Here is a 17,119-nt window from a genome sequence, read left to right on the forward strand (position 1 = left end):
CCAAAGGAGGCGATCTTTACACCACTCCAGCTGACGCTTGGCATTGTGCATGGTGATCTTAGGCTTATGTGCGGCTGCTCGGCCATGGAAACCCATTTCACGAAGAACCCCACCGAACAATTACTGTGCTGACGTTGGTTCCATTGGCAGTTGGAACTCGGTAGTGAGTGTTGCAACCGAGGACAGTTGATTCCTACGCACTACGTGCTTTAGCACTCACCGGTCCCGTTCTGTGAGCTTGTGTGGCCTACGACTTTGCGGCTAAGCCGTTGTTGCCCCTAGATGTTTCCACTTCACAATAACAGCACTTACAGTTGACTGGGGCAGCTCTCGGAGGGCAGAAATTTAACAAACTTACTTGTTAAAAAGGTGGCATCCTATGACAGGGCCACGTTGAAAGTCATTGAGCTCTTCAGTAAGACCATTCCACTGACAAAATGCTTGTATATGGAGATTGCATGGCTGTGTGCTTGATTTTATATACACCGGTCAGCAATGGGTGTGGCTGAAATAGCCAAATCCACTGATTTGAAGGGGTGTCCACATACTTTTGTATATATAGTGTAATTTCAGTTCAAGTGTCAAATCAGTGCTACAGTGCTCTTTGAAGTCACACAGCTCCTGTGTTCTGTCCCCTTCACTCCCTTTCCCAGGGCTCAAATCAAACCAATTAATGTCAGAGATATTGAGTGGCTGTTAGGTCCTCTTCTATTCTGGTCTCAAAGGCAGAGCAGTTAAGTAGTATAGAGACCCTCTGAGGAAATTGTCTCGCTTTGCTACACTCATGGCTGTCGTATGAATGTGTGGAACTTGGAATTGCTACCATCAAAACGAATTTGATATATTCAAGGCTGCACTTTCAGGACAAATAACAAAGAATTTCAGATATTTTCTGTGAGGTATTTCCAAAAGGTTTTAATATCAAATGGACATTTTATTTGTCACATGCGCTGAATACAAGTAGACCTTACCGTGAAATGCTTACTTACAAGCCCTTAACTCTATTTCTCTAACTGTGTGGTTGGTTAAGAAAATATTCACTAAATAAACTCAAGTTTAAAAAATTAAGAAAAAGTAACAAGAAAATTACATAACAATAACGAGGCTATATACAGGGGTTAGTGGTACCAAACTAATGTGCTGGGTTACAGGTCAGTCGAGGTAATTTGTAAAGTGATTATGCATAGATAATAAACAGTGAGTAGCAGCAGTCTAAAAACAAAGGGGGGGGGGGGGGGGGGCTGCCAATGTAAATAGTCCGGGTGGCCATTTCATTAATTGTTCATCAGTCTTATGGCTTGGGGGTAGAAGCTGTTAAGGAGCCGAGACTTGGCGCTCCGGTACCGATTGCGGTGCGGTAGAAGAGAGAACAGTCTCTGACTTGGGTGACTGGAATGGCAGGAAGCTTGGCCCCAGTGATGTACTGGGCCGTACGCACTTCCCTCTGTAGCGCCTTACAGTCAAGCCTCGAAGCGAGCATAAAAGCATTTAGTGTTCCACTCCTTGAAAGCGGCAGCTTTAGCTTGGTGCGGATGTTGCCTGTAATCCATGGCTTCTGGTTTGGATATGTACGTATGTTCACCGTGGTGGATGATGTAGTTGATGCGCTTATTGATGAAGCCAGTGACTGAGGTGGTATACTCCTTAATGCCATTGGATGAATCCCAGAACATATTGCAGTCTATGCTAGCAAAACAATCCTGTTGCGTAGTACCCGCGCCATCTGACCACTTCCGTATAGAGCAAGTCACTGGTACTTCCTGCTTTAGTTTTTGCTTGTAAGCAGGAATCAAGAGGATGTAATTATGGTCAGAATTGCCAAATGGAAGGCGAGGGAGACCTTTGTATGCGTCTCTGTGTGTGGAGTAAAGGTGGTCTAGAGTTGTTTTTCCTCTGGTTGCACATGTGATATGCTGGTAGAAATGAGGTATAAAGGATTTAAGTTTGCCTCCATGAAAGTCCCCGGCCACTAGGATTGCCGCTTCTGGAGGAGCATTTTCTTGTTTGCTTATGGCCTTATACATCTCGTTGAGTGCGGTCTTAGTGCCATCATCGGTTTGTGGTGGTAAGTAGATGGATATGAATAATATACAGTAGATGATAACTTTATTGGTAGATAGTGTGGTATACAGCTTAACATGAGGTATTCTACCTCAGGCGAGCAATACCTCGAGACTTCTTCATATTTGACATCGCGCACCAGCAGTTATTGACAAATAGACACACACCCCCGCCCATTGTCTTACCAGACGTAGCTGCTCTGTCATGCCAATGTACAGATAAGCCAGCCAAAATGAGTTACAAACAATGCGAAAAAACTAACAAAATAGCACAGTTGTTTAGGAGCCCGTAAAACAGCAGCCATCACAGATGACTTATGAGTAATGGAGTAAAGTAACACATTATTTTTTACATGTTTTATTGGGTAATATTATTAGTTACTTGTCAACTAACATGTGTTACTTTCAGAATCTCTGTTTCTGATCCGATCTTGACTTCCTCATTTAGTTTTCGAGCAAGCGGAGAAAGGCTGTTTGGAGAAATGTCAGTGCCTCCATAAAAATGTAAAGAGGGCACACCTCTGATCTTTGCCATTGATCACTTATGTGATAGCAAAGCCCATAAAGGGTTTACCTGTCTAGTGGCAAGTATGCTCTCTATACATCTCTATGGGTCCGTGTAACCTTTCTGCGGTCTATAACCTGAACTGGTGGCTCGAGAGAGAGATTCTTAATGAAAAGAGGAAATCTTTACAGATGTTTGGCTTAAAGTATATATGCCTAGTTATGCAGCCCATATGATAGGGCAGCACTTGTAGACTAGCACAGGAAAGGTTTGCATGGCTTCCACATATTGTGTCAGAATCCAAGGGACTGTCAACTCAGGTCTACTGGCCGTCTCTCTCTCGGGGGTAAACCCTTGTGTCCCCTGGCATACTGGCCTTTTCTATTAAGTTATTTCTGTCGGTTACTTTAATTATATTTTAATACTATAGAATTTGTATGCATTCACAAATGTCGACTGCACGATCATTTTGGGGTTTTATGTCATGTTTTTATTTTATGCGTCTGTCTCAACAGTATTTCTATCACAGCTCTGTGCAAAGTGTTTTCAAATCTCAGGCTCTTGGATATATTTCCATCTCAAGCTAACTCATGGATAGACTAACCTGTTCCCCCGCACATTGACTCTGTACCGGTACCCCCTGTATATAGCCTCCACATTGACTCTGTACCGGTACCCCCTGTATATAGCCTCCACATTGACTCTGTACCGGTACCCCCTGTATATAGCCTCCACATTGACTCTGTACCGGTACCCCCTGTATATAGCCTCCACATTGACTCTGTACCGGTACCCCCTGTATATAGCCTCCACATTGACTCTGTACCGGTACCCCCTGTATATAGCCTCCACATTGACTCTGTACCGGTACCCCCTGTATATAGCCTCCACATTGACTCTGTACCGGTACCCCCTGTATATAGCCTCCACATTGACTCTGTACCGGTACCCCCTGTATATAGCCTCCACATTGACTTTGTACCGGTACCCCCTGTATATAGCCTCCACATTGACTCTGTACCGGTACCCCCTGTATATAGCCTCCACATTGACTCTGTACCGGTACCCCCTGTATATAGCCTCTACATTGACTCTGTACCGGTACACCCTGTATATAGCCTCCACATTGACTCTGTACCGGTACCCCCTGTATATAGCCTCCACATTGACTCTGTACCGGTACCCCCTGTATATAGCCTCGCTACTGTTATTTTACTGCTGCTCTTTAAATATTTTTTACTTATCTATTTATTACTTAACACTTATTTTTCTTAAAACTGCATTGTTGGTTAAGGGCTTGAAAGTAAGCAGTTCACTGTACGGTCTACACTTGTTGTAATCGGCGCATGTGACAAATACACTTTGACATGATTTGACTTAACTTGTTTAAAGTACTTACAACGTAAAAATATTGATTTCACCTTCCTACAGCAGAGCTATTTAAAAGCCACTGATATCAATCAATTTCAGACGTGCTATGATTGTACTTAAGAGGAATATTAATCTTAATATGAAGGTGGGGGTCTCTGGTGGAGACACTGATAGACATAATTGTTATACCTCTGTTACTATTAATGGCACTACATTATGTTTGTCTTCCATTTATGCGCCAAATGATAAATCATTTCTTGAAGACCTGAAGCTTAAATTGTTAGACTTCCCAGACTCAGTGACCATCCTTGAGGGAGATTTTAACTTGACTCTAGATCCTACTATTAATACCACCAGTGATAATTTCTTGGCACTCCGGGCACCTTCCAATTATATTAAGACCATTTTAGATGACTTGAACATTGTGGATGCCTAGCACCTAACAAATCCTAGTACTAGAGATGATCTTATTTTGTCCCCCTAATCAGACTTTCTCACAAATTGATTGTCTTCACCTCCCCTGTTTCTCTGAAATGTACATCCCCATGCAGAGATTTGAACTATGCTGTTATCTGACCATTCTCCATTATTGATTTACTTTGAGATTTCTCCAGGATTCACAACATTTACAATGGAGAATAAGATGGTGACCAGTTCTAGGGCTGAATTTATTCATTTGAAACCGAGACAGAATGACTATGAGAGTGCGGATAGACCGAGTAGGCACTTGGCAATGAAACTGACGCAAACTGAACATTTGTCATCTATTGATGTCATTAGGAACAATAACGGTGAACTTTGTACCCCTCCCTCCCAAATGAATCATACTTTCATTACTTTTTATTCCAATCTGTATACTTCTGAGTTTCCTAAAGACTCTAGGAAGAGGTTGTCCTTTTTAATTCCTGGGAACTTCCTTCCCTTTCTTTTAAAAACCTCTTAAGGATCGGACCCTTTTTAAAATTTTCGCCTAAAATGACATGTCCAAATCTAACTGCCTGTAGCTCAGGACCTGAAGCAAGGATATGCATATTCTTGAAACCATTTGAAAGGAAACACTTTGAAGTTTGGAAATGTGAAATTAATGTAGGAATATAACACATTCGATCTGGTAAAAGATAATACAAAGAAAGAAACATGCGTTTTCCAAAAATGTTTTGTTCCATCATCTTTGAAATGCAAGAGAGAGGCCATGATATCACTTACGAGTCTAGGCGTAATTTGCATTTTGGCCACTAGAAAGCAGCAGTGTATGTGCAAAGTTTTAGACTGATCCAATGAACCATTGCATTACTGTTCAAAATGTTGTATCAAGTCTGCCCAAATGTGCCGAATTGGTCAATTGATACATTTTCAAGTACATAGCTATAGAGAACATACAAACATTATATGGTAATACAAATCCCGTAGAGGTTAATCAAGTCAGTCTATTAGATGCCCTCATCTCCTTGGCAGGACTGAAGGCGGCCTTAGATTCAATGTCAAAATCCAAGTCATCCCTCCTGAATTATTGTTGGCTGTGTGGGATTTAGTCGGATCTGTATTTCTAGACTCAATCAACCACTCGCTGGAGATTGGGACATTCCATAGGGACCAAAAGAACAGCAATTATTTCCTTGCTATTGAAAGGTGTCAAGGACCCACTTGAATGTCCAAGCTACAGGCCCTTATCAATTTGAAATGCGATTTTAAACTCCTTGTGAAGGTCTTGTCAAAAAGACTAGAGACCTGCATATCATCATTGGTTAATTCTGACCAATCAGGATTCATAAAGGGTCGGTTGGCCTCAGACAACATATACTGCCTATTCCATATTACAGACTCCGCCGCTTCTCAATCCCAAGCTTACGCTGTCCTCTCATTAGATGCAGATAAGGTGTTTGACCGTGTGGAATAGGCTGTTTTGGAACATGTTGGCTTCGGGTCATCATTCATTATATTGAACAAAAATAAAAACAGAACATATAAAGTGCTAACACCATGTTTCATGAGCTGAAATAAAAGATCCCAGAAATGTTCCAGACGCACAAAAAGCTTATTTCTCTTAAATGTTGTGCACAAATCTGTTTACATCCCTGTTAGTGAGCATTTCTCCTTTGCCAAGAAAATCAATTCACCTGACAGGTGTGGCATATCAAGAAGCTGATTAAAACAGCATGATCATTATACGGGTGCACCTTGCGCTGGGGACAATAAGAGGCCATTGTAAAATGTGCAGTTTTGTCACAGAAAACAATGCCACAGATCACCCGGACAGTAATTCTGTCTGTAATAAAACTAATTCTGATTGGCTGGGCCTGGCTCCCCAGTGGGTGGGCCTATGCCCTCCCAGCCCCACCCATGGCTGTGCCCCTGCCCAGTCAAGTGAAGTCCATAGATTAGGGCCTAATGAATTTATTTCACTTGATTGATTTCTTATATGAACTGTAACTCAGTAAAATCATTGAAATTGTTGTGCTTGTATTTTTTTTCAGTCTAATATGGCCAGCACCTTATACACAGGCCCCACTCCCAGTGTCCAGACTGGCCATTCCACTGCCCCAGAGATTGTCCTACAAAGATGCACATGGCAGGGTTGTACTCTGAGCCTATTTCCACTTTAATTAGAACTGCTAGCCCATTTAGCAAAATATGAACATTTAGCCTAGTACGATCAAAGAGACAGTCCACCATATCTCCCTGCATGCTGATGATATCTTACTCTATTTGTCCGATGTCTCTAATTCTACAGTGCATTCGGAAAGAATTCTGACCTTGACTTTTTCCACATTTTGCTACATTACAGCCCTTTTCTAAAATTGATTACATTTTTTTTCCCCACATCAATCTACACACAATACCCCACAATGAAAAAGCAAACCGGTTTTTAGAAATGTGTGCAAATGTATGAAAAATAAACACAGAAATACCTTATTTACATGAGTATTCAGACCATTTGCTATGTGATTTGAAATTGAGATCAGGTGCATCCTGTTTGCATTGATCATTCTTGAGATGTTTCTACAACTTGATTGGTGTCCACCTATGGTCAATTCTATTGATTGTACATGATTTGGAAAGGCACACACCTGTCTATACAGTGCCTTGCAAAAGTATTCAGCCCCTTTGGCGTTTTTCCTATTTTAATTCATTACAAACTGTAATTTAAATGCATTTTAATTTGGACTTCATGTAATGGACATACACAAAATAGTCCACATTTGTGAAGTGAAATGAAAAAAATAACTTGTGCAATCTAAGTGTCACATGATCTGAGTATATACAGTTGAAGTCGGAAGTTTACATACACCTTAGCCAAATACATTTAAACTCAGTTTTTCATCATTCCTGACGTTTAATCCTATTAAATATGTCCTGTCTTAGATCAATTAGGATCACCACTTCATTTTAAGAATGTGAAATGACAGAATAATAGTAGAGATAATTATTTATTTCAGCTTTTATTTCTTTCATCGTATTCCCAGTGTGTCAGAAGTTTACATACAGTCAATTAGTATTTGGTAGCATTGCCTTTAAATTGTTTAACTTGGGTCAAACATTTTGGGTAGCCTTACACAGGTTTCCCACAATACGTTGGGTGAATTGTGGCCCATTCCTCCTGACAGAGCTGGTGTAACTAAGTCAGGTTTGTAGGCCTCCTTGCTTGCACACGCTTTTTCAGTTCTGACCACACATTTTCTATAGGATTGAGGTCAGGGCTTTGTGATGGCCACTCCAATACATTGACTTTGTTGTCCTTAAGCCATTTTGTCACAACTTTGAAAGTATGCTTGGGGTCATTGTCTATTTGGAAGCATTCACTTCCTGACTGTCTTCAGAAGTTGCTTAAATATAGCCACAATTTTTCTGCCTCATGATGCCATCTATTTTGTGAAGTGCACCAGTCCCTCCTGCAGCAAAGCACCCCCACAACATGATGCTGCCACCCCCTTGTTTCACGGTTGGGATGGTGTTCCTCGGATTGCAAGCATCCCCCCCTTTTCATCCAAACATAAGGATGGTCATTATGGTCAAACAGTTCTATTTTTGTTTCATCAGACAAGAGGATATTTCTCTAAAAAGAATGATCTTTGTCCCCATGTGCAGTTGCAAACCATAGTCTGGCATCTTAATGGTGATTTTGGAGCAGTGGCTTCTTTCTTGCTGAGCGGCCTTTCAGGTTATGTCATTTTAGGACTTGTTTTACTGTGGATATAGATACTTTTGAACCTGTTTCCTCCAGCATCTTCACAAGGTCCTTTGTTGTTGTTCTGGGATTGATTTGCACTTTTTGCACCAAAGTACAGTCATCTCTAGGAGACAGAACGCGTCTCCTTCCTGAGCGGAATGACGGCTGCATGGTTCAATGGTGTTTATACTTGCGTACGATTGTCTGTACAGATGAACGTGGTACCTTCAGGCATTTGGAAATTGATCCCAAGGATGAACCAGAGTTGTGGAGGTCTACAATTTTTTTTCTGAGGTGTCGGCTGATTTATTTTCATTTCCCATGATGTCAAGCAAAGATGCACAGAGTTTGAAGGTAGAAAATACATCCACAGGTACACCTCCAATTGTCTCAAATTATGTAAATTAGAAGAAGAAGCTTCTAAAGCCATGACATCATTTTCTGGAATTTGCCAAGCTGTTTAAAGGCACAGTCAACTTAGTGTAGGTAAACTTCTGACCCACTGGAATTGTGATACATTGAATTGTAAGTGATATAATCTGTCTGTAAACAATTGTTGGAAAAATTACTTGTATCATGCACAAAGTAGATGTCCTAACCGACTTGCCAAAAATATAGGTTGTTAATAAGACATTTGTGGAGTGAGTTTTAATGACTCCAACATAAGTGTATGTAAAGTTCCGACTTCAACTGTATACACCTGTTCTAAAAGGCCCCAGAGTCACCACCAAGATAGCGGCACTATGAAGACCAAGGAGCTCTCCAAACAGGTCAGGGACAAAGTTATGGAGAAGTACAAATCAGGGTTGGGGTATAAATAAAATCTCATTAACTTTGAACATCCCATGGAGCACCATTATATCCTTTATTAAAACATGGAAAGAATATGGCACCACAACAAACCTGCCAAGAGAGGGCCGCCCACCAAAACTCACAGACCAGGCAAGGAGGGCATTCATCAGAGAGGCAACAAAAAGACAGAAGATAACCCTGAAGGAGCTGCAAAGCTGCACAGCGGAGATTGGAATATCTGTCCATAGGACCAGTTAAAGTTGTACACTCCACGGAGCTGGGCTTTATGGAAGAGTGGCCAGAAGAAAGCCATTGCTTAAAGAAAAAAATAAGCAAACACATTTAGTATTTGCCAAAAGGCATGTGGAAGACTCCCCAAACATATGAAAGAAGGTACTCTGGTCAGATGAGACTAAAATTGAGCTTTTTGGCCATCAAGGAAAATGCTACGTCTGGCGCGAACCCAACACCTCCCATCACCACGAGAACACCATCCATGATGGTGGGAGTATCATGCTGTGGGGATGTTTTCAATCGGCAGGGACTGGGAAACTGGTCAGAATTGAAGGAATGATGGATGTCGCTAAATACAGGGAAATTCTTGGGGGAAACCTGTTTCAGTCTTCCAGAGATTTGAGACTGGGATGGAGGTTCACCTTCCAGCAGGACAATGACCCTAAGCATACTGCTAAAGTGGTTTAAGGGGAAACATTTAAATGTCTTGGAATGGCCTAGTCAAAGCCCAGACCTCAATCCAATTGAGAATCTCTGGTATAACTTAAAGATTGCTGTACACCAGCAGAAATCATCCAACTTGAAGGAGATGGAGCAGTTTTGCCTCGAAGAATGGGCAAAAATCAAAGTGGCTAGATGTGCCAAGCTTATAGAGACTTACCAAGAGACTTGCAGCTGTAATTGCTGCAAAAGGTGGCTCTACAAAATATTGACTTTGGGGGGGATGAATAGTTATGCACTCTCAACTTCTCTGTTTTTATTTCTTGTTTGTTTCACAATAACACATATTTTGCAGCTTCAAAGTGGTAGGCATGTTGTGTCAATAAAATGATACAACCCCTCTCCCACCAAAATCAATTTTAATTCCAGGTTGTAAGGCAACAAAATAGGAAAAATGCCAAGGGGGTGAATACTTTCTCAAGCCACTGTATAACGTCCCACAGTTGACAGTGCTTGTCAGAGCAAAAACCAAGCCATGAGGTTGAAGGAATTGTCTGTAGAGCTCCAAGACAGGATTGTTTCGAGGCACATATCTGGGGAAGGGTACCAAAAAAAATGTCTGCAGCATTGAAGGTCCCCATGAACACAGTGGCCTCCAGCATTCTTAAATGAAAGAAGTTTGGAACCACAAAGATTATTCTTAGAGCTGGCCGCCTGGCCAAACTGAGTAATTGGGGGAGAAGGGCCTTGGTCAGGGAGGGGACCAAGAACCCAATGGTCACTCTGATAAAGCTCCAGAATTCCTCTGCAGCACTCCACCAATCAGGCCTTTATGGAAGAGTGGCCAGATGGAAGCCAATCCTCAGTCAAAGGGACATGACAGCCCGCTTGGAGTTTGCCAAAAGGCACCTTAAGACTATCAGACCATGAGAAACAAGATTCTCTGGTCTGATGAAACCAAGATTGAACTTGTCACGTCTGAAGGAAACTTGGCACCATCCCTACAGTGAAGCATGGTGATGGCAGCATGATGCTGTGGAAACGTTTTTCAGCGTCAAGGTCTGAGAGACTATTCAGGATCGAGGCAAAAATGAACGGGGCAAAGTACAGAGAGATCCTTGGTGAAAACCTGCTCCAGAGTGCTCAGGACCTCAGACTGGGGCAAAGGTTCACCTTTCAACAGGACAAAAACCCTAAGCACACAGCCAAGAAATTGCAGGAGTCTCTGAATGTCCTTGAGTGGCCCAGCCAGAGCCCAGAGTTGAATCCAATCAAACATCTCTGGAGAGAGATGAAAATCGTTAACAGAGCTTGAGAGGATCTGCAGAGAAGAATGGTAGAAACTACCAAATACAGATGTGCCAAGCTTGCAGTGTCATACCCAAGAAGACTCAAGACTGTAATTGCTGCCAAAGGTGCTTCAACAAATACTGAGTAAAGGGCCTGAATACTCATGTGATATTTCAGTTTAATTTTTTATCAATTTGCAAACATTTCTAAAAACCTGTTTTTGCTTTGTCAATATGGGGGATTGTGTGTAGATTGATGAGGAATAAAAACGATTTAATCAATTTTAGAATAACGCTGATACGTAACAATGTGGAAAAAGTCAAGGGGTCTGAATTATTTCCGAATGCACTGTATATCACACGTACTTGACCTCTATAAAAGAATGTGGCTCCTTCTCTGGCTATAAAATGATCTAAATGCCTCTAACCCCACAGCCAAACAAGTCACATTACCCTCTTTACCTATCACTTTAGAAAATAAGGGATTTACATAACTGGGCATTTCAATTCGATCCAATTTGAAAGTCATGGTTCATGAGAATTTCAGTGCAACATTGGAGAAAATAAAGATCTAAGTACAGTCGATGGTCTCCACTTCATGTTACTCTTTAAGAAAGAGTTTTGCTTACTCAAATGAATGTACTCCCCAGTATTAATTCACTTCCTCCCCCAACTTCACTCTTTAAGGACATAGGTATGCACTACTTGACCAAAAGTACGTGGACACCTGCTCGTAGAACATCTAATTCCAAAATCATTGGCATTAATTTGGTGTTGGTCCCCCCTTTGCTGCTATAACAGCCTCCACACCTCTGGGAAGGCTTTCCACTAGATGTTGGAACATTGCTGCGGGGACTTGCTTCCATTCAGCCACAAGAGCATTAGTGAGGTCAGGCACTGATGTTGGACAATTAGGCCTGGCTCGCAGTCGGCATTCCAATTCATCCCAAAAGTTTTCGATTGGGTTGAGGTAAGAGCTTGTGCAGGCCAGTCATGTTCTTCCACACTGATCTCGACAAACCATTTCTGTATGGACCTCGCTTTGAGCACGAGGGCATTGTCATGCTGAAACAGGAAAGGTCCTTCCCCAAACTGTTGCCGCAAAGTTGGAAGCACAGAATCGTCTAGAATGTCATTGTATGCTGTAGCGTTAAGATTTCCCCTCACTGGAACTAAGGGGCCTAGCTCAAACCTTGAAAAACAGCCCCAGACCATTATTCCTCCTCCACCAAACTTTACAGTTGCACTGTGCATTCTGGCAGGTAGCATTCTCCTGGCATCCTCCAAACCCAGATTCGTCCGTCGTACTGCCAGATGGGCGATTCATCACTCCAGAGAATGCATTTCCACTGCTCCAGAGTCCAATGGCGACGAGCTTCACACCACTCCAGCCGACGCTTGGCATTGTGCATGGTGATCTTAGGCTTTTGTGCAGCTGCTCGGCCATGCAAACCCATTTCATGAAGCTCCTGACAAACAGTTATTGCGCTGACGTTGGTTCCGGAGGCAGTTGGAACTCGGTAGTGAGTTTTGCAACTGAAGACAGACCATTTTTACACGCTACACACTTCAGCACTCGGCGGTCCCATTCTGTGAGCTTGTTTGGCCTACCAGTTTGTGGCTGAGCCGTTGTTGCTCCTAGACATTTCCGTTTCACAATAACAGCACTTACAGTTGACCGGGACAGCTCTAACAGGGCAAAAAATTTACTGACTAGTTGGAAAGGTGGCATCCTATGAAGGTGTCACGTTTAAAGTCACTGAGCTCTTCTGTAAGGCTATTCTAGTGCCAATGTTGGTGTACGAAGATTGCATGGCTGTGGGCTCGATTTTATACATCTGTCAGTAATGGAAATAGCAGAATCCACTCATTAGAAGAGGTGTCCACATACTTATTTTTTGAATAGGAAACGTCCTAGAATTAGTCTCCCCACTTTGCAAAGCCCCCAAAAATGTTGAAGGGCTCGCTCTACCCAACATTAAACTCTACTATTAGGCATTTCAGCTGTCACTGAGTATTTGGCTTGAAGTGCCTTTGCAGAAAATAGAGGAGGCCAAGTCTCACCCAATTAGAATTCAGGACCTTCCTTCTTCTGCGATAAATCAAAATACTGCCTCATCTTTTATGGGATCTATTGCAAAAAGCACATAGACTGTTTTGGTACCAAATTAATAATTATCTGGGCACAACTTGTAATTTTCATGAGATATCTCCTATTTGCAATAACAATTTTCTTTTATCAGGCTCTATACCCTTTAACTTCCCTCCCTCCAAGGTAATCATGTTTTGAAGGATATCGTCAACCTGTAAGGGTTTCGTTCAAGATCGGGAAAAGTAATATTCCCTCCCTGCTCCTTCCGCTTTTTAAAACATTATTTTTAATACATTTTTTTTTTTTTTTTTTTTTTATCTCAGACTCCATACAGTGTTAAAAACCTACAGGACCAAAAACCAGGGTACCACTCTTCATTGAACTAATTGATGCAATAAATGTACCCAATCTGAGGTGGGCAATTATATGCATGAGGTTTTGGAGCTGTGTACCAGTGAAGAAGACTCTTTGGGTTCATGTTGAATAACTTTTAAAATATTAACAAGGCAGGAACGTACCTGCAAGGCCCATCCCTCCTCTTGCTTGGTTGTAACCCTAGCTTTTCACTATCTTATCAACAGAGGCGGATTGTTATGGCTGCAATAACAACGATTCTAACATGCTGACCACACCGCTCGCGTCGCATGCCCTCGCGTTGCAAAATAAGTGTACACATACATGTTACTCAATCATTGCACCCATACTGCTTGTGCGCGCCAAGAAGCGTCTGCGTTGCCAAGTGCTAAAATAGAAGTCAGTTCTATTTGTGACGCTGAACGCGGTGCAAGTCCTGCCTCTCAAGCGTCCTCATTGGTTTATAGAAGCAGATACCCACGTGCCCTCTCCTCATTGGTTATACCCACGTGGGTGATTGAAATATGAACTGAGGTCGGTCGGTCATCATGGTAATACTATGAAAGTTAGATGCCAATCGCCATATAAAGTCCAAAGAAGAAAAAGCCTGAAGGGAGGAGAGATGACTAGAAACGGTTGAATTTGGAATAGAGGACCTTGTGCATTTCAGGTAAAATAATAACTCAACATTTATATCCCAAGACAAATGAGCTAGTAACAGCAAGCTAGCTAAATAGGACAAATTAGCTAGCAACTGCAAGCCAGATAGCTATATTGCCATAAATGTTTAATGTTTTTTGACCTGTCCCCAAATAAATATAATTGGTTCAACGTTTGTTTTGATATTTCAACCTGAGTGTCGTGATCGCGTATGGTGTGGTCTGGGCATGGTGTAAGGAATTGGTTTGAACTGGGTATTGCCCTTTGCAGATTTTGGTTGCTTATGTATTTGGACATTACACAGCTGGAAAGAGCCACTGCCAGACTGTGTGGGTCCAAGCCCGAAACTCTGGTCAATTGGTCACATGCTATGTCCCACTTGCAAGAGCTAATTTACCAACAATGCTTGGTCTTGCGGATAGCATTGTCCTTCTCTGTCTTTTTAAACCATTTGTTTTCCTATGTGGCTCTGGGTTGGTAGCCTTTGAGAATAACATTTGAATAGACTGATTGAATTTGGAACCACTGAAACATATTTGTCTTGAATCGGTTTTGTTCTTTTTCATTTGTATGTTTTTGTTCTGGGTTTACATCTTGTTGGTTTGTTTTCCTCCTGGACATATTAGTATGTATTGTATCTTGAAACCGTAATTGTCTAGGGCATGCAAGAAAAACAAAACAATTATTGTTCACAGCAAAAAAGTAAAGCATCACCATAGATGAATGGAGAAATTAGTGCTCAAACCTGAGTTAGTAAGCAGCCTATCTTTGATAGAACGTGAACGGCTCGCCTTGCTCCCTCCGACTGTCAAACAAACTGCGAGATTTTGGGATTTCTTTTCGCGAAAGTATCACAAAGTACTATAATGAGTAATGTGATGCATTACTTTCCACACAAAGTAATATATTACCTTTCCAAGTAACTAATCCCAACACTGTTAATATGTAACAGATTCATATGTTAATTCCAACCCCAAAAATGTTTATAGAGGTGCTGACTGAGGGGAAACTGTATAAATAATAAAGAAAGCCGCACACTAAATGATGCTCCCAACAATTTAACGGTTACAGCCAAATTGTTGGGAGCATATTTAGAGTGTATACGGTCTAATATACCTCGGCTTTCAGCCAATCAGCATTCAGGACTTGAACCACCCAGTTTATAATAAGTAATAACCCTCCACCTCTAGCCCAGTCAAACCCTTTACTTACTATGATTCCGCTATTTGACTTGGTGAGACTTCTGTCTACGATGTCTTTGTAAAACATTCCACCAGGGTTAAACTGTGTGGCCCAGACAAACTTGTGTCGGTGAAAGAGAGCGTCCATCCCAATGATTTTAGCATTGTCCTCGATGCGAGCATGCAGCTTCTGTCCGTGGCTCTGCTTAAACGGATAGACAAAACTTCGGATTTCAGTGTCATTAGCAAGGTAGAGCACTTGATCCTCTGGTCCTGCCCGTCGAGTTCATTAAGGTAGAAGAAAAAACACAAAGGAAATAATATAAATGAAAAGAGTGTACATTCCAGGTTACAATACAACAAACATATTCCACGTAGCTTCTACACAACTAGCATATTACAACCAAAACCGATCGTAGCAATCAGAATAATTGTGATGCATAATTGTTCAAGCCTAATTAAGTCAAATTTTGATGTAATGTGTGAATATCAAATTGTCATGCGCTTGATTATGTACTGTATGTGTAATCAAAATAGTAATGGTAAGCTCTTACCTTTGGTTATACATTCACCATCGATTTCTTTAAAGTTACGGTCACATGTGCATTTGAAGGATCCTTTGGTATTGGTGCAGTAGTGAGAGCACATGCCAAACTGAAGGCATTCATTGATCTCTGAGAAATAGATAAAGAGTAAAGGTTAGAATTCCCATAAAGCCGTAAATGATTTAAAAGAGGTTCCGTCACAACTCTGTCTGAGCTCTGTCCTTGAATATAAAAGAGATAACCTCTTAGGAGTAGTACGAATTCTATCTTTGACAGTTCATATCTAAAACCAGCCCAACACATTTATCAAAAAGAAAGAACAGGCAGAGAAGATACGCTACACATTGATATTGTCCAGTGGTCAGGAGCTATCAGAGCTTTTCTGCCGTGATAACGACAGACTTGACGCGATGGCACATGTACTGTAAAGTGGGGCCTTCTTGCCGTCTGCTCTCTAATTGAATGGCAACTTAACAGTTCAAACTCTTCGCGGCAAATGAATGCAAAATAAAAACCACGAGACGGAGGAGATAAAAAGGCGGCGCCACCGCTGTGCTGTACCTTCACACTGCCTCGTCGTCTGGCTCCTCTGAAAGCCAGCCTTGCACTGACAGAGGGAATCGGTTCCTGTATTATTGCAGAATGCGTCATCTCCACATAGACCCACTCTCTCTCCACATACCCCTTCCTTGGAAACCACTGTATAACATATGGAAATCACAGTAATGCATCACATATTGTGTAAGTTGGATGCTGTTTGTGCACTCTTAGAAAAAAGGGTTCCAAAATGTTTCTTCGGCTGTCCCCATAGAATAACCTTTATTGGTTCCAGGTAAAACCGTTTTTGGTTTCTACATGGAACCCAAAAGGGTTCTATCTGGAACCAATAAGGGTTCTTCAAAGGGTTCTCCTATGGGGACCCTTTCATATATTTTTCTCTCTAAGAGTGTGCTTTGATTAATAAACTGAAAGTGTAACATGGTGATTTGAATAATAAAAACATCCATTAGCACAGTCAGTACACCACTTTTCTCTCTCATTCAGCTTTTGTAAATAGAGTACTCTACGTGCTGGGAATAAACATGCTCTGAGTGCACAGATGTTGTTAGAGCTGACAGTGCCCAAAATGCATGATTTTATGCATTTCAGTTATGTTTTTAGTTCCGAATGTTCGATCCAGGAAAGAGCATTTATTTGGAAGATTATGTGGGACTTATCCTGCCTTCCTTCCTTCCTTACTTATACAATATTTCTTGGGAGTACTGAGACTGAACCTGAACTGAACTGAGACAGATAGAGAGAGACAGACAGACATAGAGAGAGAGACATATATAGAGAGTGCGAGAGAGAATGAGGGAGAGAGTGCGAGAGAGAGAGTGCGAGAGAGAGCGAGAGAGAGTGCGAGGGAGAGCGGGAGAGAGAGTGCG

General features: G+C 41.7%; 1 protein-coding gene across 1 annotated transcript in view; it reads right to left on the reverse strand.

The window, feature by feature from the left end:
• The window catches only part of LOC110528816 (low-density lipoprotein receptor-related protein 1B), a 135,546-nt gene that overhangs the window by 22,604 nt on the left and 95,823 nt on the right, over window positions 1–17,119 (reverse strand). Inside the window, exons 61-63 of the mRNA XM_090240491.1 lie at window positions 16,254–16,391; window positions 15,702–15,821; window positions 15,179–15,420 (exon numbers count right to left, since the gene is read on the reverse strand). Of these exons, the coding sequence (XP_090096617.1) occupies window positions 15,179–15,420; window positions 15,702–15,821; window positions 16,254–16,391 (500 nt within the window). The remainder of the gene's footprint in view (window positions 1–15,178; window positions 15,421–15,701; window positions 15,822–16,253; window positions 16,392–17,119) is intronic.

Source organism: Oncorhynchus mykiss, chromosome 7 (genome assembly GCF_057628025.1).
Source record: "Oncorhynchus mykiss isolate SJ-2025 chromosome 7, ASM5762802v1, whole genome shotgun sequence".
NCBI lineage: Eukaryota > Metazoa > Chordata > Actinopteri > Salmoniformes > Salmonidae > Oncorhynchus > Oncorhynchus mykiss.